General features: G+C 29.4%; 1 protein-coding gene across 2 annotated transcripts in view; it reads right to left on the bottom strand.

Annotated features, from left to right (window-relative positions):
• LOC123290964 (putative uncharacterized protein DDB_G0286901) overlaps nucleotides 1-22,822 on the bottom strand; it is a 444,132-nt gene that overhangs the window by 3,170 nt on the left and 418,140 nt on the right. For both annotated transcript variants that reach the window (XM_044871366.1, XM_044871367.1), the window contains exons 4-5: nucleotides 17,690-18,373; nucleotides 10,132-10,504 (exon numbers count right to left, since the gene is read on the bottom strand). In XM_044871366.1, coding sequence (XP_044727301.1) covers nucleotides 10,132-10,504; nucleotides 17,690-18,373 — 1,057 coding nt within the window. The remainder of the gene's footprint in view (nucleotides 1-10,131; nucleotides 10,505-17,689; nucleotides 18,374-22,822) is intronic.

Raw genomic sequence — 22,822 nt, 5'->3', positions numbered from 1 at the left:
CAAATTGACATATTTAGTAGGTTTGTGTACTTTTACATTTTACAAAATTTTTATTTATCCCTAAATCTTTGTGTAAATGGACGATAGATTTTAACATTCAAATGGATCGATTTTCTTTTCTTTCAACTCAAGGTTTTAATGTTCCGAAATAAATATTTTAGTTTTCTTCCCATGATTTTTATTTTAAAATAAAATGGTATAAAATATTTAGGTATTTTTAAGAAAATTGTTTTACTGCTTCTTGAATGACGCAAAATTCCTCTTCAATAAATAATTTATTAGTTCTACCTACAAATTTTCAATGCGGGTTTCGATAAAATTAATAGGAAAATTCCTATAATCTATTTTCCATAAATATTGTCATGGATAACATTTAGGTCGATAGTAAAGGTATTAAAATAATTTATGTTGAAATTTTTAAACGAATAACAATCTTCCTGTAAATGACTTGACTTTAAATAATAATAATCAACGCATACCTCAAGCTTTACTAAGCGTATCATTTTATGTATATTGAATATGTATGTACCTACGTAATAGTATATAGTGCGGATATAAAGGTATATAATTTTTGTAGCGTATATATAATATTATACCATTATCGTGGATAGCATTTTCATCCAATGTAGTATTTATAATATTAGTATCGCTATGTATAGTCACATGCTAGCGTTTAAAACTAAATAATTTGGTAGCTACAAGCAATACAGACTGATATTTATTTCAAACAAGTGAAAAGAAACAATTGACTGAGTTAATTGTTGAAATACCATGCATAGTCAGTGTTGGTTTCTTTATCACAAAACACATACATACATGTGACACATACATAACTGATATTCAAGTATAGTACATATTATAAAATTTCCGCGTAATTGGCGCCCTCACGGGTAAACAGTGATGTTTACGAAAAAATGTTTCAAACAAAAGTTGTTTAATTTTTGATAAGGAACATTTTTTACATTTAAAATTTTGTTCTATCTCTAACGGTTTACAAGATAGGTCCTAAGGACCCAAGACCCAATTGACCCAATTGCTATGATGCTCATTTACGAACTTGACCTCACTTTTTACGCCCTGAGTACGCTGTAAAAATTTCAACTCGATATTTATTTTTGTTTTTGAGTTATCGTGTCCACAGACGGACGGACAACCGGAAATGGACTAATTAGGTGATTTTATGAACACCTATGACAAAATTTTTTTCCTAGCACCAATATTTTTAAGCGTTACAAACTTTGGACTAAACTTAATATACTATGTATATTTCATATATACATGGTATAAAAATAGATGAGGATTTTAATCTGACCGCCATCCCAATAATTATCAGAATCCTTTCAAAAAATTTCTGATTTGCTCGCTTTTTTAACCTTCTGGAAGCCTTGGACATATAACGGGGCCCCTTTTTTGTAAAACTCCATTCGACAGCTAGATCGAGAATGCACAACAATTTTCTATGACTTTGGTCGCGTCATTACTATCATAAAGAAAGCAGAAAGACTCTATCTCTAAATATCTCACTTTTTACGTCTTGAGCACGTTATAAAAATTTGGTATCTCTTTTAGTTTTAGAGTTATCTTGGTGACAAAAAAAAAACAAACCAAAATGAACTAATTAGATGATTTTATGAACGCCTATCCCAAAATTTTGTTCGTATCATCAATATTTCTAAGCATTATAAACTTGGGACTAAAATTAGTATATCTTGAAATATATACGGGGTATAAAAATGAAAGAAACAGAATACTAATAAAGAATGATTTTTTGAGAGCAGGCACGAGCCTCCGTCAATAGCGGGATCCTGGGAAAGTACCCAGTGTGCCCAGTGGAAAAGACTTGCCTACTCAAAACCAAAAGTTTCTTTTATCCCCTCTTTCCTGGCCAAAACCATGAAAACCATTTTCTTTACTAGATATTATGAATCAAAAGATGGATCACTTCAGTTGAATTCTCACTGGACGTGTAGATAAATGAAGTTGGTTTTTAAAAATCTTTACTAATATGTAGTGTCCGACCGAAGCTTCGGCCACCTTCGGCCAAAAAACCCACCTTCGGTCAAACATTTGACTTTTCGGCCTGAATTCAGGCCGAAGCCGAAGCTTTGGCCGAAGGTTCTTAGCAAACGTCGGAATTGGACGAATTGTTCTAAATGTTATTATTTTGAAATAAATTTCAAGGTAATTTTTTTAATCATCTTTAGATTGACTTCTAGATCAACTTTTCAAGATCATAACCTCTAAATCAACTTCTAGAGATCAACTTTAATATTAAAGTTTTAGAGTCATGTTTTTAAACCTTCGGCTTCGGCTCGGCTTCGGCTTCGGCCGAAGGTTGTGGCGATAGCCGATTAATCGGCTTCGGCTTCGGCCAAAAATCGACCTTCGGTCGGACACTACTAATATGTAAGATATGTTATTAAACAAAGTGGAAGATACCCACTAGTGAAGTCATACGTGCGATCGCCATAGAAATTACATATAAAACTTTGCGCAATTTTTGAATACAATCTTTGATTGCTTATAACTTTTTTGTTTTTTAATCAATTTTAATTTCACTTTCAAATTTTGTAATGGTATCAATTCTAGTTTTACATTTTTTTGGGTAATATGGCCAATGCGACATCATGATTTTCCCCTATTTATTACATCGCTAGCGTGTAAACATACTCATAACGTATTATTATAATGTATACCTAAAATACCACCTCGTATTTTCAATAATGTGTAAGCCATAAAAATAGGAGAATAAAGGTATGCCAATAAACATATTGGGTTGACCATTTTTCATTTATATATACCTATATCGTCTAGAATTCTACATACATACGCGCTGCTAAACGTCAAGGTATGTTAACATATATTATACGTTAGTCTGTAATATGGTACATTCGTAATATGTTCACAAAAATACGTGTTGAAAATATTAACCATTGGATCGACTAAAAAAATTTTTTTTAAATACTTTTCGAGCTTCAATGGATTTCGAAATTGTCAATGGATTTTAAATGGCTTTTCTCATGAATGGTGTAGAAAACAAAGAGTACTTAAAATTGAACTCTGTTTAGGTTATTTCATGTGAAATATATTTGCTAGGCCAGTCTATAGAATAAATGCTTATAAAAATTAAAATTCGAAAATTTTCGTGTTGATAAATTGACAAAAAGTATGGCAATTTAAAATTCAGAGGACTCCTTTTATATCATTTGAGTGATTCCATGAAAAAGTGTATCATAAACATTTTCGAAGATTCTATTCTGATTTTAGCTTCTATTTTAATAGTGAATAGAGCATAGTTGGATAAGGTTGGCTACGGCTACCAAAAAATGTTTACAGCATTCATATGGAGGGAAAATTTTGAATCAATTCCTGTTTTTGAAATTTAACGCTATTATTTCAGATAAACCGCTCACTTAAAAAGAAATAACTTCAAAAATATTTAAAGATAAAAATATTTCAAATTTATAAGAATATGATTTTACCACCATATGAAAATTACCACCCATTACGTGGTAAGTTATCATCTTTCTAACCTAAACCACAAATAGTTTTGATAAAAATACTTTATTTAAAAAAAATTTAATGTAGTAATTATCAAATCTAATATAAAAAAAACCACATTTTTCTTAAATCAAAAAACCACATTTATCTTAAATGAAAAAACCAAACTTATCTTAAAAGAAAAAACCACAGCGTTATGATTTCCTAAATTATATTACATAATAGTTTTTATAGATCAGTAAATAAATAAAATAAGTTTTATTCCAGAATTCAGATTTATTCCTTAAAATTTCTTTGTAAAATAATAATTGATAGTACAGTAGAGTCTCAGTAATCTGAACACTCGATAATCCAAAAACTGTCTTTGTCCGTCGTTGCCAAACCGTTTACTACGCATATGATAGGAACTTAAAAACTAAATATATGCATACATATATACATTTTTCTGTATAATATTATAATTCCAGGAATCCAAAACCCTCTGGTTTTTTTGGGCTTAGATTATCCAGACTCTACTGTACTCCTCTCTTTGCTAATATTCATCATATAGATATTATTATGACCCCGTTGTAGAATCAAAATACTTTAATCCTTTGCATTATTCTGTCTTTCTAGGAACAAAAACGGACTGAATTGGGGAACCCAGGGAAGAAGCAAAGGAAGCGAAACTTCACTCGCTTTATATTGAAACAAAATTTATACTAATTATAAATATTTATAATTGATTATGTTGAATGGCAATAAATTGTAATTAATGTTGTATATTTATTAATTCTGTAAATTATTCTTTTTCAAATTTAATATTTTCTTTATTGAGAACACAAACCCCACCTGTGGATAGTAAAGAGAATTATTCTTCAATTGTAGTACACGAGCGCCATCTGTTAATGAGTAATAGAACTAAACTCTCTGAATTATTTTTTCAGTGGTGCCAGTAAAGAAGTTTCACATCAAAAATTTCTTGTTACAAAATTGTCCGATTTATTAGTCTATTATTGACAGCTGTTAATGCCTGGTCTGTATGTTTTTCATATACATTGTTCACACTTTTGGATTATTACATTTTCATTTTAATTTCCAATTAAAAAAAAAATTGTAACCAAAATGTTATTGAATAATTATAAACAAAAGACTTATCACCCTCTATTAACAACTAGACAAAAGACCTAATTCCCACCCTAAAATTAATTTACCACCATATAAAAAACATTCATTATATATAATATTATTATAAAATAAAATAATCTATAAATTTTAATTCTATACACAAACTAAATCAATGAATGAATGATATTTATTCATTGATTCGTTTCGATTCATATATTATTCAAAAATTTGATTATATCATTTTGATTTGATGCTGATATAGAGAAGTGATGAAATATACGGTTGTGTGTTATAACTGTAGCATTAAATTGATTAAAACCATTGTCATATTTCAAAACCAAAAACCATTAAATTACCACCTGAATGGAGATGTGTGTATTGTATATATAATATTATACGATAAATATAATTTTATACAGGGTGTTTATATAAATCTATCGACGAAAAATCACGTTTCCTTAGGATTATCTTTAAATCGTGTATATGCATTTTCATTACTGCATAAGCAGATAAATTTTTTGATATCACTTACGGTGTTAAATTTTCAAATTTGAGCTGTAAATGTTTTCGTTTTTAACATGTAAATCTTATATTGAAGTTTTTTTAACCCCTGAACTAAAAAAAAGGGGTGTTTTAAGTTTGACCGCTATGTGTGTGTGTCTGTGTGTTTATCTGTAGCATCGTAGCGCCTAAACGGATGAACCGATTTTTCAAGTGCGAGCTTAGGCTTCCGTACCCGAAAAAACTAAAAAATTGGGGATGATCTTCAAAATCGATTCAGTTTAAAAAACGCATGATATATAAATAATTATTATGGAAATGAATGGTAAATAAACCTGGTTCAATTGATTTCGAAAACTGAAATGGTAAAATAATTAGGTAATTCAAAACAATAGTTCAAAAGAACAAACTCAACTCAAATATTTCAATTTCAATTAAAATATTTTCAATTTGTTCCAAAAAAGAATAGCTTTCTAAGTATCCTTTTCATCTCATCTGATGTTCTTAATCATCACTTTAATATTGATTTAAGAAGGAGTGTGATAACTTTTAAGTTATTATCTGTGCGTCTGTGTGTTTTTCAGTGGCATCGTAGCCCATAAACGGTCGAACCGACTTGATTGAGAACATTTTATAGCTAAGTTTCCAAAAATCGGTTTACAAGGAATAAATCGCATTTGTCGGGGGTTTTTTAAATTTTGTAAATTTCAATTGTTTAGCACTTTTGTGCAGTTGCAAACACTCTGTATGAGGAATATTATACACTATGTACAATATTTTATACCGGATGTTAAATAAACGATGATAAGTGTGGTTTTTTCATTTAAGTGTGGTTTTATCATTTAAGATAAGTGTGGTTTTTTACTAGATTAAATTTTTTAAATAAAATTGTTTTATCGAAACTATATTTACGGTTTAGGTACTAATGGAATACGATAACTTGTAGATGGTGGCAGGTAACTCCGATTTATCATGCTGATATTTTTTACGTACCTATATTAAAATACACGAAAGCAAAAAAAATTTGATTTCAGTAAAATGACAACCGAGCCACAGTTTAAGCCTCAATTCTTCAATTCTCATAATTGCCGAACTTTACCAATCCTTCAAAAGGTTAAAAGTATCATAGAATTTTCGCTTCATTATGGGTATTACTGTTTTTTAATAGAGAGAATCAACATACACTCTTTTACAAATTTCTTCGGGAAAAACAGCTGGGACCGCTTTCCATTCGATAAAGATGTTGTTAAACATAATTGAAGCATTTACAGTATATAATAATAATAATAATAATAATGGGGTTTAACCTCCGCTTCTTTGACATATAAGCCTATAACAGAGGCCACCCACATCATTATTTGTTAACCTTTATTTATTTAACCTTCATTTTGATGTGGGTGGAGACGGTTACTTCGTTCTTATCCAAGCGACGACAATGTGATCAATGGTACCGCCCCCATTATTTATAATTGTTCACACTGCCGCCACCTGGTTTCGAACCCGCAACCTAATTCGAAGTAGACAATCGATCATTGACTAGCGCCTTAGACCGCTTGGCCACTTAGGCTCTTAATTTACAGTATGCGGTGTTACGTTAGCTAAAATTATTAGTGTACGAAGTAAAATAGCCCCAAATGTTTCCTTCTTAAAACATTCTGTAATTTTAATTTAGATTTTATCAATCATTTATTTCAATAACGGATTCGTTTTCAAATCCTATTTGATAATAGATAAATATTGCCACAAATTGATTCTATAGATTATAATAATACTGAGAGTATAATTTTTAACCAAATTCAAAATAGAAGGAGGTTTGTTGTTCGACTAAATTTCCTGGCTTGGAAGGTTATACTCTCGAGGTGGTTATATAATATGGTAATTGCCTGATGTCAAATTTGCATATTACTCATAAAAATGTAAAACTAGGCTTCATTTCATAAACAAATTTGAAAGTAAAATTAAGATTGATTAAAAAACGAAGAAGTTATAAGCATTCAAAGATTGTTTCCCATCTTCTTTTATCAACACGAAGTTTTATATGTAATCTCTATGGTGATACCGTGCAATGACGTCACTAAACTATATCTTCCTCCTTGTTTAATTAGAAATTTTAAACGTTCATATGTTGCATACTATTAAAGATTTTCATAAACCATTTTCACTTTTCTGCTCATCCAGTTAGAATTATTCACCTGAAGGAATAAAAAAAAATTGAGTCAACATCCCTATTGTTTAATCAAAATCGGTTCAGAGGTATTAAAGAAATGATCTAATACGTATAAGTGAAGTGACTTGAGTATACGTATAAGTGAGTGTTCATTACATACGAAAGTACACTAAACTCACTAAAAAGTACCAAATAAAATAGATTTTGCAAAAAATGCATGACTCTATAAAAAATAATTTTTTGTGAGTGATTCACAATTCGATCGATCCACAAACAATTCGATCAGACCTGATTTTATGTCGGGAATTTCTTTAATTTTTTTAATTGTTATATATATAACAATGGTTTAACCTCCGTTTTTCTGACATACGCCTTATCACAGAGGCCACCCACTTCATTATTTTGTTAATGTTTATTTATTAAATTACATTAATTTTTACAGGTACATTTATGATGTGGGTGGAATCGATTACTTCGTTCTTATCCAAGCGACGACAATGTGATCAGTTCCACAGACCCCATTAATTATAATTGTTCACACTGCCGCTGCATGGATTCGAACCTGAAACCTTTGTGTCTAATGCCTCCTAATTGCGTACATAAATTGTGGGATACCCGGTATAAATATCTGATTTACCAATTACGATTACAATCAATTGTCATATTCAGATAGGTTTTTCTAAGAGATTCTCATTATAATAAGGGAGAACTTTTCAGAACAGTTAGAACTATTGTCTGAATATTAATAAGAATATCAGTTGGTGAACTATTCTAAACAAAAATGAAATTGATTTTCCAATCTATAGAGGTAGATAAAGTTCAATTTATTTTACCTTATTATTTTATTTCTATAACGTGTCTTGTATATATTTTTTATAGAACGTAAAACGTCATTGCATGGTAAATAAAATTGAAATTAATTTTAATGATCCAATTAAATAAAATCGTGTTTTCAACTTAGGACTATATGTACTACGTTATCGTTGAATACAGAAAAATGTTCAATTTTAATAATTATAACAATTTTCAATTTTAATAATAATTACACGTTGCAAACTAATTGAGCTCATTCAATAAAAGAAAAATTGTTTTTTGTTGGGTTTTTTTTAATGACAGGAAAGTAGAATTGTGGTCAAATTTTTGTAAAAACAAGTGAAAACAAATAATTGATTGAGTTAATTGTTAAAATACCCTGTATAGAAAGTATTGAATGTCAGTGCTTGATTATTTTTTTTATAAATTAGAAGAGTTAAATTATTATTTATAAATTGTATTATTTCCATTTATTTGATTTTCGAAAGTTTTTTCTAGAATTTATTTTTTGTTTTTTGTTTCACAAGACCACTAGTTCAAACTACTTACAAATTTTCAACTTCTTATCTTAAATATAGTTTTGGAGAAAATGGACACCAATGGAAGTGCTGTCCTAATTTGTGCCCTCGCGGGTACACAATGATGTTTACGAAAAAATATTTCGAACAAAAGTTGATTATTTTTTTATAAGGAACGGTTTATATCTCTTACGGTTGTTGCTCATTTACGAATTCAATTTGGTTAACCAGAAGTAATAAGGGCGTAAGTGTCGCTAAACTCTTTTTTGCTCCGATTGGTTTTTTAGAGATGCTTGTCTTACTTAACTACCATACAAATTTTACTACGATAAGACCTAAATGGGCTCTACATTTCACCTGTCCCGATATCTATAATAAAATCTTCAAAATTAAATTTCACCTATTTCCTGGTTTCTGATTGACCTATTTCCTGATTGACCTATTTCCCGGTTCAATTATTTTCCGATTTCTGACAAAATTTTTAATGCATATAAATGCATTGGCATGACCTGATTTTCCCATCACTTCCACCATATTTGGTATGTTTACGTCTTCTTGTTTTTATTAAAAATAAAAAGTAAAAAAATTATTTTTGCTTTACGCCAGCCACTTATACATGGCCATTTGTAAAAGCTGGAGGCGCTCAATTTAAAATATTAAGGGGGATTCGGAGCACCTCAAGCTTTTGCTAATAGTTATGCGTTAGAAATAATTATTTTATATACTTTAGTTCAATAAAACTTAGTCTCTTAAAAAATATTTTTTTCAGTTGATTCTCTGTTAAACATTTAAGGTATTTCTAATGGCATGAGAGAGATCTCGATATCTTAGAAAGACTAAAAATATATATGGAGTTCTTTACATATAGTAATACAACATAGACCCATAAATCTGTCAACGCTACAACAAATACTATCATATGTTGCTCATCTGTGTACATAGTATAGGAAGCAGCACAATGGTCACAACAAACAGGTAAATTGAACAACGTTTCCACTTTTACAATTCATTTTTGGATTAGACTAAATATTCATAAAAAAGTAATCTTAGTTTATTGTGTTTTCGTAAACTGGATGGTTAATTACATTCTATTTAGGCTTAAAGCATCTCTAATTTGTTTATTTAAATTTTTCTTCTAAATGGTATTTGCGTGTCAAATATGTTGAAAATTTATAGCAGCTAACAGCAGGTCAATGATCGAAAAACTTTTTTTACAGCTTTATGTCGTTTAAAACTACATCTTTTGAATTATCTGTTCAAAGCTACTTTTAGTCGCATGTTATTAGAAATACCTTAAAGTTTTGAAAATTATCTCAAATAATTTATAACTTCATGCAATGATATATGTATAGCAATACTGTATTCACGTGAAAGGTAGGCGTTAATAGAATTTTCCCGCTAACATGTAAACAAACACAATCATCCATCATAACAATAAGTCATAAATCAATAGATTTGTACCAAAGATTTTGTAAATTTATTATTAGTACAAACAAAGTATTAAAACAATGTTGTGAAACAAACCTTGATTGACATTGATTGCAATTGGTGCAATAATACCATTAGCCGGACTTGGACTAATGATGCCACCATTAACTGGTACAACGGTTGCTGGTACACTGGTGTTGTTATTATTGTTTGTTGTTGGTGGTGGTACAGTTGTTGTACCATTGTTGTGGTTATGATGTATTAGTTGTTGTGTTGTACCATTACTACCATTACATACATTATTGTTATTGTTATTACTATTATTGTTATTGGGTGATCCATTACATGATGTACCATTTGTTGCTATTCCAGTTGTTTGTTGTTGGTTATTGTTGTTGGTTGTTGTTAATATTGTACCATTTAATAATGTTGGTGTACCACCAATACCACGGATAGCGGGATGTTGTTGCTGGAGAAAAAAGAAAAAGAAAACAGTTATTTTAAAATGACTCCAACTAAAGTTGTAAAAACTTATAAGCACTGAAAAGATTGTATTCTCGTTTAAAGTTCTTTTCTTCTCTTTATCAAAATCTTAAAAAATCGGCAATAATCAAATAAGAGCGTAAATATACAGGAGATCTCAGGAATAACGGACGCCCTTGTTGCAACGGATAGAAAATTCTAAGACGTAAAGTCCTTTCCTATTTTTTGATCTGATTCACGGATATCCACTCTTTTCTACAGATTCACACACTTGCACACGTATAATTTTTTCTCGCAGTTTGTCACTATTTCCTATTCCCTCTCTTTGTCTTGTCGTTGAAGCGTGCTTCTGTTTAGCTGCCTAATTTAATTAATAGCTAATTAACCGTGCATCGGATCAAAAAAGCAAAGACCATTTTTCTTCTTAGAATTTTGTTTTCTACCTGATGCAATCAGAGAGTCCGTTACTCGTGTATATAATTTGCCAGTGCTGTGAGTCCAGTGACCGAAAATCCTTTTTATTCATTAAAAACCTACGAGAAACTGCTCGTTTCAGAATTTCAATAACAAAATTTCGAATTTTTCTTGCAGTATGTTTCATCATAATTAAAAAAAAAACACTAATAACCATTTTCTTATTTTCTTGGCCTACTTCGGTGTAATATCGTTTTCAAAAACCCATCACTTATATGCATATTTCATTCTCGGAAATGCATCTCTTAATTTTGAGTTATCCTCAGAACAAATTTTCAACCGAAAAATATCCATAGAAACGGACAAACGCCCTTGGCCAAATCGAATACTTTCGATCGAGCTAACGCAAGGATCAAACAATCCGCAGACCTGTCCAAACTTGATTCCGTTAGAGATATGAGCAATCCATAGAATCCTGGGTATCTAAATCACATGTTTAATACAACGGCTAAAAACCTACAAGGCTGGGTTAACGCAACCCAGTTACAGACATGGTTAACTCATGGAACGATTAGATATTTTAATTACGATATTTTTTTTCAACCAATTTTTCCAGAATGCCTGCGTATTTCAATAACATGGTTAACGCAAGAGTCCAAATTCCAAATGCCTGTACCTGCTCGCTTGTAGAGCAACGCCAGGACAAAAACCACAAGAATCATAAATCTATTCTGAGATGAGGTAGATCGCTAATTCTTGGAAAAACCTTCAAACCTGCTTATACATCCTTTAGTGGCGTCATATTTTTGAAGTTCGTGATTTATACCGATAATTTTTATTCAAACAGAAACTAATTATCGATATTTTCGACCACTTAATATCCACAGGGATATATAAAAACATAATATATTTTGCAATATAAATTGAAATATATTATTATTATATTTTCAATTGAATCTTTTGCACCTGGGATATAAATTTTATTTGCAACCCTATAAAATATAATATTTGTAATTAAACAAATTGGAAACCATAGATCATTATATTTTATTATTGAATTGAATTGTGAGGTATTTTAGAATTTAGAATTTGTTCGGTTCAACTTTTTTTTTATAAATATTTATGATTAATGTTTGTAATTTAGTTTTAATTCATACGAGTGATAATAATTTATTTATTAATTTCATTGATTTTATACGTAAATCTGTATTAAAAAAATGGTTTCATAGCGAGGAGCATAGCAATAAATTATTAATATTGAAATTCAAATACAATTCGTTGAATTATAATCGGTGGTAACTATGACCCTTAGAGACCAGAAAATGTAATGCATTTTTAACTTCGAGAAAGTCACTTAAGAATTTGTTGTGAACTGTTACAAAAAGTTTGGTGGTCTTAGCAAATTCATTTTTTCGATATTGTGATAATCTTCAAAATCTTTGCTGCAATGCGTCACATTTTCTGCAACCTCCATGCAAAAAAAAAAAAAACGATCCAAGTTATTGAGAATGTTCGCAAACTGCGAATGTTTTGTTTTCTTAAAAAGCATACTTTCTTCTTGTCACATTCTCTTTCTCTCTGGTCAAGTAAAGCCACCCTCTTTTCCGTTTTTTGTTACCTATTTTATAAATAGAAACCTGATAGAAACCTAATAACCGAAAATTTTTTCCCTTTTATGGCAAGTTATCGAATTGAACAAATTACCAAAGATATATAGATACCTCAAAAAGTATCGACATAAAATTTTCGATTTTCGAGGTGAAAATAGCAATTTTCTAACATAGATGCGACGAAAAACATGACCATACTAGAAAATATATTATTTTAGCATTTTTTTAATTTTTACTGATCGCTAATATTTATAGAAATGATTAAGCTCCGTGAAGGTTGCACTCCCAAATGCAAATTTTCATAAAATGTTGATCAGATCCATTGGGTCAAAATCTTGACCTTAAATATTCAAGGAATTTTTGTTCGCATTTCTTGAGAAAAGCGAAAATATGAAAAATATCGTAAAAGAGATGACAAAAAGTGAAATTGAAATTAAAATCGGTCAAGAAATACGAATGATATAAGCATTTTAAACTACTAATAAGACTGCTAAATTCTGTTTTAGTAGAAAGAGACACACACAAATCTTTGATGGCTTTTATCTTTGATGGTTGTTTTTATAGTTAATAGAAAAATAATTTTGCTTTGCTGTTTATTACAGAATGAGCTTTTATATAAGGAAAAAACAACGATATATTTCCTATAAACTTAATCAGAAAGTTATTTGTCTAGACTATAAAGGTCGTATTCACCATTGTATTGTATGTTTAATAATTATTTTCATTGATTTTAAATGGAAAACTGTAGAAAAAAATGACGAAATACTAAACGTAGCCCGCAGAGAAATAAATAATTATTATAGAAATTTAAATCCAATTCGTTTAATAAAAAAAATGGTAACGCAAAAAAAAATAAAAGGAATGTGCTAGAAAATACATTACCGTGATTAAATTGTTTCGAATTTATATGTAAAGTAACGAAAAAATTTGTAAATGCTATTTTTGTTTTGTTTGCCTGAATTCGTATTGTTATTACTTTTAATGGTTATAGACAAATTTACACGATTCAAACAAATCAAAACACATTAGTTGAAAAATTTGTCAAAATATACATAGAATAATTTATTGATATATTCCAGAATTTACACTGACATTTTATATTTGCATATTTTTTGCATTTGGGTCGAGCTTGTAAAGGCATCTAAACTTGCTTTGACTACTGCCTAGCAGGATGCGGTTTCGAATCCAAGCAGTGGTAGTGTGAACAAAAAAGTTAATTGGGTCGGTAAATTGATCACAGTGTCGTCGCTTGGATAAGAAAGTAACTGACTACACCCACATCAAAAAAATTAATTGTATATTTGGACAAATAAATAACGAATTAAAATAATGATGTGAGTGGCCTCTGTTATAGACGTTGTCTGAGAAACAGTTGTTAATTATTATTATTATTACTATTATAATTATTATCTTTTACATTTTGGTGGAAGTGCAAGTAAGACACTCATGATATAGTATATTAATATGTAACTCTAGCTTCTCTGCGTCTCCACCATCACTGCTTGTTAGTATAACATATATAAAATGTAACAGTCAAGTCGACAAGTTCAAATTGGTGAAATACAAAAATAATGGCCGTAAAAATACGTGTGATAGCTCCTTGGACTCGGAATGATGTCAAGAAAAATTTTGCCAGAAGCTTTTTTCAGCACATAAAAAATTTCAAAAGTTATAAATAATTGAAGATGAAAAAAAAGGTATTTTTTTACATGTGGAAACAGACTCGATCTTCTTAAGGGGACTTTCCCATTTACAATTTTCAAAAAAATCAATTTTTGAAGTAAAACTTCTTTAGACACGCTTGATTTGGGTAGTAAACTGGAGAATGTATGATCAGAGTGTTACGAAAATGTGTGATCAAGCTTCTCACGAAAAGTGTGATAAAGTTGAGAGGGGGATATAAGTTAGTGAAAATAGAAAGAGATAAAGTTTGTTAAGAAAAGTGTGATCAAGTTAAGGGCAGGGGTATAAGTTCGTGAAGATAGAAAGAGATCAAGTTTGTTCCGAAAAGTGTGATGAATCTGTGAGGGGGATGTAAGTTAGTGAAGATAGAAAGAGATCAAGCTTTTTACGAAAAGTGTGATCAAGTTGAGAGAGAGATTTAAGTTAGTGAAGATAGAAAGAGACCAAGCTTTCTATGAAAAAAGTGATCAAGTTGAAAGAGAGTTATAAGTTAATGAAGATAGAAAGAGAGAGAGTTACGTTTCAAAAATATAAAAACATCCATATCATCATACTATAAGTATATAAAATATTCTACATTAACACATAGACCCAGTAGCTTAGTGGCAGAATTCTGGACTTTGGTACCAGAGACCTGAGTTCAAAAGCAGGCCATGTATAATAAAAATTATTTTTGGTTTTAATTACTCAATAATCTTATAAGTAATATTTATTATAATATGTATTTACACCAAAATATGGAGCTAAAGAAGTATTATTTCAGTCTCGTGTGTTCTAAAGCATACTCGTGTTTTTTTACGGAAAACTGTCTCTTAGTATTACCCTAAAAGTCTATACACACTTCTTTTAGAATTGTTATTTCTATATAATAAGTGAAAAATATGCGCTTTAGTTCGTAAATCGTAAATATTCATTTCGTAAATGGGATGTTCCAACCTACCATTTGACGTTTAAAACAAGCATTCAGAGTATATTCTAATTTACAAAACATAGGAAACTGAAATTGGTCCTTTAAAAGTGAACCGTATAAATTCGGCAATATATCATTTAAATTCAGGTATTTTTTCTTCATACAGACGATGTAAATTTTTTACAATAGGAGATTTTTTTTTCTCAACGTAAAGAAAAAGAAAAGTCGGCTATGTATGTATATTTATGTTATATACAGTGAATTGGAAAATTTGAAAACTTTGTTGAAAAGTAATATAAATCAAAATTTCATTACGATAATGTTTCTTTGTCTGTTTGGCTTTTTTTGTCTTCTTTTTATACCATGTATATATGAAATATACATAGTATATTAAGTTTCGTCCCAAGTTTGTAACGCTTAAAAATATTGATGCTTTTCCGGTTGTCCGTCCGTCCGTCCGTCTGTGGACACGATAACTCAAAAACGAAAAAAGATATCGAGCTGAAATATTTACAGCGTACTCAGGACGTAAAAAGTGAGGTCAAGTTCGTAAATGAGCATCATAGGTCAATTGGGTCTTGGGTCCGTAGGACCCATCTTGTAAACCGTTAGAGATAGAACAAAAATTTAAATGTAAAAAATGTTCCTTATAAAAAAATAAAAAACTTTTGTTTGAAACATTTTTTTGTAAACATCACTGTTTACCCACGAGGGCGTTAATTAGGTGCAAATTTTATAGTATGTATTAATATAGGAATATCAGTTGTGTGCGTGTCTATTTAAAAGTGAATATCTTTTGTTATTTACGTGACGTCAAAAAAACAAACGATTGCGCATCAACACTGTCTATACATGGTATTTCAACAATTAACTCAGTCAATTGTTTGTTTTCACTTGTTTTTTATAGAAACTTGAAAATTTCTTAAATATAATCTTTGAACTATATATTTGTTGTGTTGTATAAGTTATCAGAGTAATGAGTCATTTTGTGTTGAGAAATGTCTTTATTTATAGTGATATAAAGATGTTTTCAGTATCGATTTTTCTCTTAAACATTAAATTTATTTTAACGAAATTAAGACATTATAGATTTCTTATTCTTTTGCTACCGTTTGTCAATTTTTTTGTAGATATTCTAGCTAATTAAAGTGATAAATATTTAAAAGAGAACTAAATATTATCTATAACTAGTGCAATATTTGCTAAATAAATTGTTATTTTTTAAATTTCCACCTTTATTTTTCGTTAATAGTAAGAAAATTAGAAAAACGCGAAAAAACTTCAGCTCGGTTTATACGAGCATATCTTCCAGGTTACATAGGGGTTTTTGGTTTTTTTAAAAAGAACTAAGTACGTATTTTTTGTAGCAGAATATTGTTGTTCGGATGCAAAAAAAAACCTTTTATTTGAAATTTCTTACCCTATAGCTCTCATTTTTTGTATCATCAATATTACTAAGCGTTACAAACTTGGGACTAAAATTAGTATACTTCATATATATTTAATATACAGTGTGTCGCAAGACACCCTCATATTTGCGTTATTTATAGAAGTATCAACTTGAAATTTTGCACAGGTATTCAAGGGAATGGGTCACATTTTTAATCACATTTCTCATTTTTAAGCAACTAAATTGAAATCAGAACTTTAAACTTAGCCTACTACTAATTGTGTCGATTCTTAATATTTTGCCTAGCGTCAGAGATGGTTAAAGATACCGAAAAAGCTATAAAAAAAGTTGCTTATATATATATATATATATATATATATACCGATTTTTATGACAAAATTTGTATTTTTTATTTTTTCATTAATTCATTAATTTGGTCTTTACTCAAAATTATAACAAATTGATTGAAATGTTTGAATACATATCACTATTAAATTATCAATTTGTCCAGTTTTTACATTCCATAGCACACTAGTTATAAAATTAAAAATTATATACTAACTAGTGTGCTAAAGAATGTAAAAACTGGACAAATTGATAATTTAATAATGTTATGCATTCCAAAATTTCAATAAAATGCAAATTTTGTCATGAAAATCTGTATAAAAAGATATTCTATGATATTGTTACCTTTAAAAATAATATTTTTTTTCGATATCTCTAAGGCTCTGTCTCTGACGCGATATCAACTTAAAAAACAGCCTGTATATGCTCCTTTTTGCATGAAAAGTGTTTTTTTCGAGTAATAAATAAAAATTACTGTTACTTTTTTTTTGTTTTTTGTTTTTGTTCTTTCTTGTTTTTGTTTACTTTTAGTCATGCATACGATAATTATTTGCATCATGGTCTCTCGATTATAATTGATGTTTTTAATATGATACATACAGGCGTAAACTAAATATTGACAAATATTTTGTCTAGTAATCTTAATTAAAGAGAATTGAAAAAAATACACTCGAACCAGGACTCGAACCCGGACTTCTTCGATTCATGTCAAGCGCTTGACATGAATCCAAGAAGTCCGAGTTCGAGTCCTGGTTCGAGTGTATTTTTTTCAATTCTCTTTAATTAAAAATTACTGTGTATATAAAAAAAAATACTTACGCCATTTTGTAATTGCTCATCGTTGTTACCATTCATTTGCGTTGAACAATTATTCGTTGTACGCTGTTGAATTAATTGTTGTTGATTCAACATTTGTTGTTGCTGTTGAACATTATTACAAACACCATTATGTTGAACCAATTGTTGCTGCTGTAACATTGTTGATTCAATTGTTACTAAATCAGAATTCATTTGTTCATTTTTAATATTATTATGATACGCTTGTTCGTTGTTATTATTATTATTATTGTTATTCATTGTTACAGTTGTTGATGATGTGTTATGATGATGATTATTTATTAATTGTTGTTGTTCTATTAAATGTTCATTACATTGTTGTTGTTGTTGCATTAACAATTGATGTTGTGTTAATGTTGATGCCTCACCATTGTTATTATTATTGTTATTGTTCTGTAATTGTTGATTTGTTGATGATAATTGTTGTAATTGTAACATTTGTGTTGGGAATATTTGTGCGTTTTGTTGTGCAACACCATTGTTAGCGGTTACAATCGTTTGACATAATTGTTCTTGTTGCTGTTGATGATGTAATATTGAATGTTGTTGTTGATCGTTTAATATATTGGACGTTTGTTGTTGTTGACAGATGTCAACAATATTTTTTTGATTCGATAAGATTTTCATTTCCCACATTTGTTCTTGTCGAATGTCATCGTTGTAATCCTGTAATCAAAGAAAACGAAAATTAGTTCATTGCAATTTTTTAATATGTCTTGTCAATTTTTCTACAGTGAAGCTATTTTCTGATTCTTTTTACCTGCCCTTCGGATGATCATTAGCGTGATTCCAAAGTTTCAGGTGTTTCGATATCAAAACGAATCCCATTAATGTAATTGCTTGTATTTTTAAATAATGATATTTTGTATATATAGATGTATAGGCATTACTATTACATAAATGATGAAATCATTGTGTGAAAACTCACAACTTACAAGTATTTCCGCTAGCGTTGCTAATAATGGTTCTACACGCAAGGAACAGAACATCGTTTTGGCAATGAAAATTTCAAAATATCTAAATATCTAAATTTTTATACTTTTAAAACTTTTACGTCATTTATGACATTGTACAATTGTTGTAAAGATGTCAGACATACTGTTGCCATGATTAAAAATCAAACTCCGTCTTTAAGATACCATTCTCTAGTTGTAGTAAAAAAAGTTCCCTTCTTTCATAACAAAAAGCTTCTTTTTTGTATATAAGAAATTGCTTATTTAGATATACAAACGGATGCAAATATGTATGTAAAACAAATTTAGAGTTACAAACAAATTCTTTTATATATGACTCATTATACAATATAATGATTTAACTGTATAAGTATACTCTGTGTCACAAAAAACGCACAGATTTACATTACTGAGGCCTAATTTACGAGATAATTCACCAAAACGATTAATAAAAAAATACATTCATCAAAATAAAATTCAACCCATAAAACATCACTTAAACAGAGGATAAGTTCTATCATAGTGTGGAGGCGTGACCTAAACGCAAAATTACTACAAAAAAAAAACTCTAAAACAAAATCTTATACATCATATCAACTTACAACTTCAAAGTTACAATTACAGTACACAACATCACTACATATTATAAAACAAAGTCGCTATTTCTGTCCCTATGTCCCTATGTACGCTTAAATCTTTGAAACTACGCAACGGATTTTGAATGATGCGGTTTAATAGATAGAGTGATTCAAGAGGAAGGTTTTTATGTATAATACATCCATATTATAGTAGAGTAAGGGGTTGAAATAGGGGTTGAAAGGGATATGCTTCAAAAACTAAAAAAGTTGTGCATCGATTAAGCTCAAATATTGACACGATATACAACCACCATCAAAGATCTATTGTTTTTATCTAATTTTAACCTTCGGAGGGTAGAAAGGTGTAGCGAGAAAGTGGGAAGGAATTATCGAATATTTACAAATATATCTAAGTGGGGTATCAAATAAAAGAGCATGACGTGTACATTACAAAACTGTTATCTCACGAAAGGAAATGTGGAGGGAGGGGTGCAAGTGGGGATGTTGCCCAGAAAAGCGGGTAGTTAACAGCTAGTACTATATATAGTGTGTATTGCCTGTTAGTCTACTGTCCGTTTTGATAAATATATGCTAAGGTATGTTAAATGCGTACAACAGGTTGCATACAAAACTTGATTTACAAAGAAAGAGAGTTTAATAAAAACTTGATTTTTATGGGTTACTTTTATAATGAATAAATAGCCAAATAGAGTATTTTTGTAGAGTAAGTTTAGGTCACTCCTCCACACTATGATAAAACATATCTTCTCTTTAAGTGGCTTTTTATTGAATGAATTTTATTTGAATGAATATATTTTTTATTAATTATCTGGTTAATTCGGCCACGAATAAAATTCTGTAAATAGCATTTTCTTCTATTTTTAGTGAGCTTATTCAGGAAGTGAAGAAGTCTACGGGCAATTATAGAACACTCTGTATATGTACATCCGTGCAATTTTTTTTGACATATGGATACATTATTGTGTGACTCATGCTTAAAGACTTTTATAGTTTACGAAGATAAACTTGAACATTCATTTTTTTTCTCAAAGAATGGTGTTGTCTCGTTCATTCACCATGTGAAATTTAATAGATATAACGGATGCTGAATTTGATTATTATGAATAAGCATTATAATAGCTAACAAAAAAAATAAAAAAAGTAGAAAGAAAAGTTTAGAAAACTAATAACAATGGTTATAGTAGACGGAGATTCTTTTATCTGTAAATAGCCGAAAGTAGCCTATAGCAGACTGATGCATAATTCGTACCAGTAATATATCGGTAATCTATAAAACTACGCTCCGTTCACTATTTGAAAAAATCAATTTCCTACAAAAATTTTTAATTAATTATAACCCCGACAAATTTTTCGGGTACTGAACCCTAAAATCGCACTTAGAAAATTAAAATCGGTTCATCTGTTTAGGCGCTACGATGACACACACACGTCAAACTTATAATACCCATTTTTTTAGTTCGGAGGTTAAAAATGATTATTTTATTTTTTTTTTAAATTATATCATGTTTCCTAAATGGGGAACCCTAAACTCGCACTTAGCTAAGAATACTCCCCGTTAAATTACCCTTCAATCGAAACCAACAAAATTAAAATCGGTTCATCTGTTTAGGCGCTACAATGACACACACACACGTCAAACTTATAACACCCATTTTTTTAGTTCGGGAGTTAAAAATGATTTTTTTAATTTTACCATGTTTCTTAAATGGTACCAATACAGAGTTGCTGAAAACGTTCATTTAAATGTATATACATACTAAACAGAAACATTATGTTTATTTAGAGTTTTTATTTATTTTTTGTGAAATTTTGATTCCACTCTTTATTCAGTATCACAACGGGCTCTATGGTTTAAGTGTGTCCTTTTTCGGGACAGCAACTCGAACCTAATGTTTCAAATTAATTTTCTTCGTGTTAAATGACTAAGTAAACATTATAATAGCGTAACAAATACAACATATCTAGCTTACTTTTAAATAATATCATATTTTAAAATGTTTTTAAAATATTTATGAAGATTAATATCAAACAAACACAGTACAACATATGTTACATCATTTTAATAACAGCTATATCCGTTTTCTTTACGCTACCATTTTAACTACTACGACTATTACTACCATTTTAACTTACTATTATGAATGGATGAGTGAATAAGTTAAACTGAAAATGACATATTTGATAATAAATCAACATTACATTTTACATTAAATAGTAAACTAACTAAATATATAATACGATGCCATTTTAAGTTTAACAGCCATTTTCATTCTTTAATAATTAAAGATCCAGTTTTCAAGATAAATAAATTTGAATTATTATTTTAAACTAGCAGTTACACACTCGCTTCTTTTGACTATTTCAATTTTTAAAAACACTTCCGCGTTATAGTCTTTAGTTCCTTTGGCCTTACTTTATTCTTCCTTTTGTTCACAATTTCATGAATTTCAATTTTGTGCGACATCTTTTTTTTTGAAAATCAAATACAGTCCCATGTTACTCGCTGATAATGTAGTTTTCCACAAGTGAAAAATTGTTTGAAATTGGTTAGGTAAGTTTGAGTTTATCTTTTACGAACATGAAAACATACAAAAAAAAAAATTTTTTAAATTTTATTTTTTGGGACAAAAAAAAATATGGAAATTTTCCATCATTATAGGCTTACGATCTATAATACTTCAATTCCAAAATGCAGAAAATAGATCTTAAGAACAATTTAAAATAACTTATTTCTCTTCGCATAGAAATGTGATTTTTGAAAATAGATTACAAATGTTCAATTTTTCAGTCTGGTCATTGTGAAAATTAATGAGGCTATATGTAGATAATCATTTCGCTTGCAAGGTAGCTTCTTTTTTAGACACCCGGGGTGATATTTGGCACAAGCTCTGCGTCCTAGGAAGCTAACGTAACCAACTAAAGAAAAAAATGCATTTTCTGGTTTGAATTGAAATAAAAAAATTAGTTTTACAACGTTATCTTCGCTTATAATTTCAAGTTATTCTACGTCGTATTTAAAAAAAACAGCAACTTTCTAACTCTGTTAGAATCGATAGAAATCTAAGTAAAACTGAATTGAATAATTTTCGGTTCTTTTTCGAATTCATTTTTTTAAATTAACTCATAAGAGATTAATAAATGTCTTTCAGTTTTGTATTGACATAAATAGCGATCATAGTTAAGGGAAAATTTTTTAAATCGTTGCCTTTCGAAGCAAACTGGAATATAAATCATCGGGGTAAACTAAAAATGTTTTTTCGAGGGTCCAGATCAGAGACTTGCATTTTTTGGATTAGAAATTGGTCTAAAACAGATAATTTTTTAAGGAAATTACAAATGAAAAACGTAAAGTGAAAAAATGTAATCAGTAGTTGCCTGATGTCGGTAGTTTGCCATATAACGTATAAGAATGTAAAACTAGACTTGATACGCTGACAAAATTTGAAAGTGAAATTAAAATTGATTAAAAAGCGAAGAAGTTATAAGCATTCAAAGATTGTTGCGCATCTCCTTTTAACAAAAGAAAGTTTTATATATATTTTATATATATCTTTATGGTGATA

The sequence above is a fragment of the Chrysoperla carnea genome, chromosome 1 (assembly GCF_905475395.1).
Source record: "Chrysoperla carnea chromosome 1, inChrCarn1.1, whole genome shotgun sequence".
Lineage (NCBI taxonomy): Eukaryota > Metazoa > Arthropoda > Insecta > Neuroptera > Chrysopidae > Chrysoperla > Chrysoperla carnea.
This window is presented reverse-complemented; position numbering and strand designations above follow the sequence as displayed.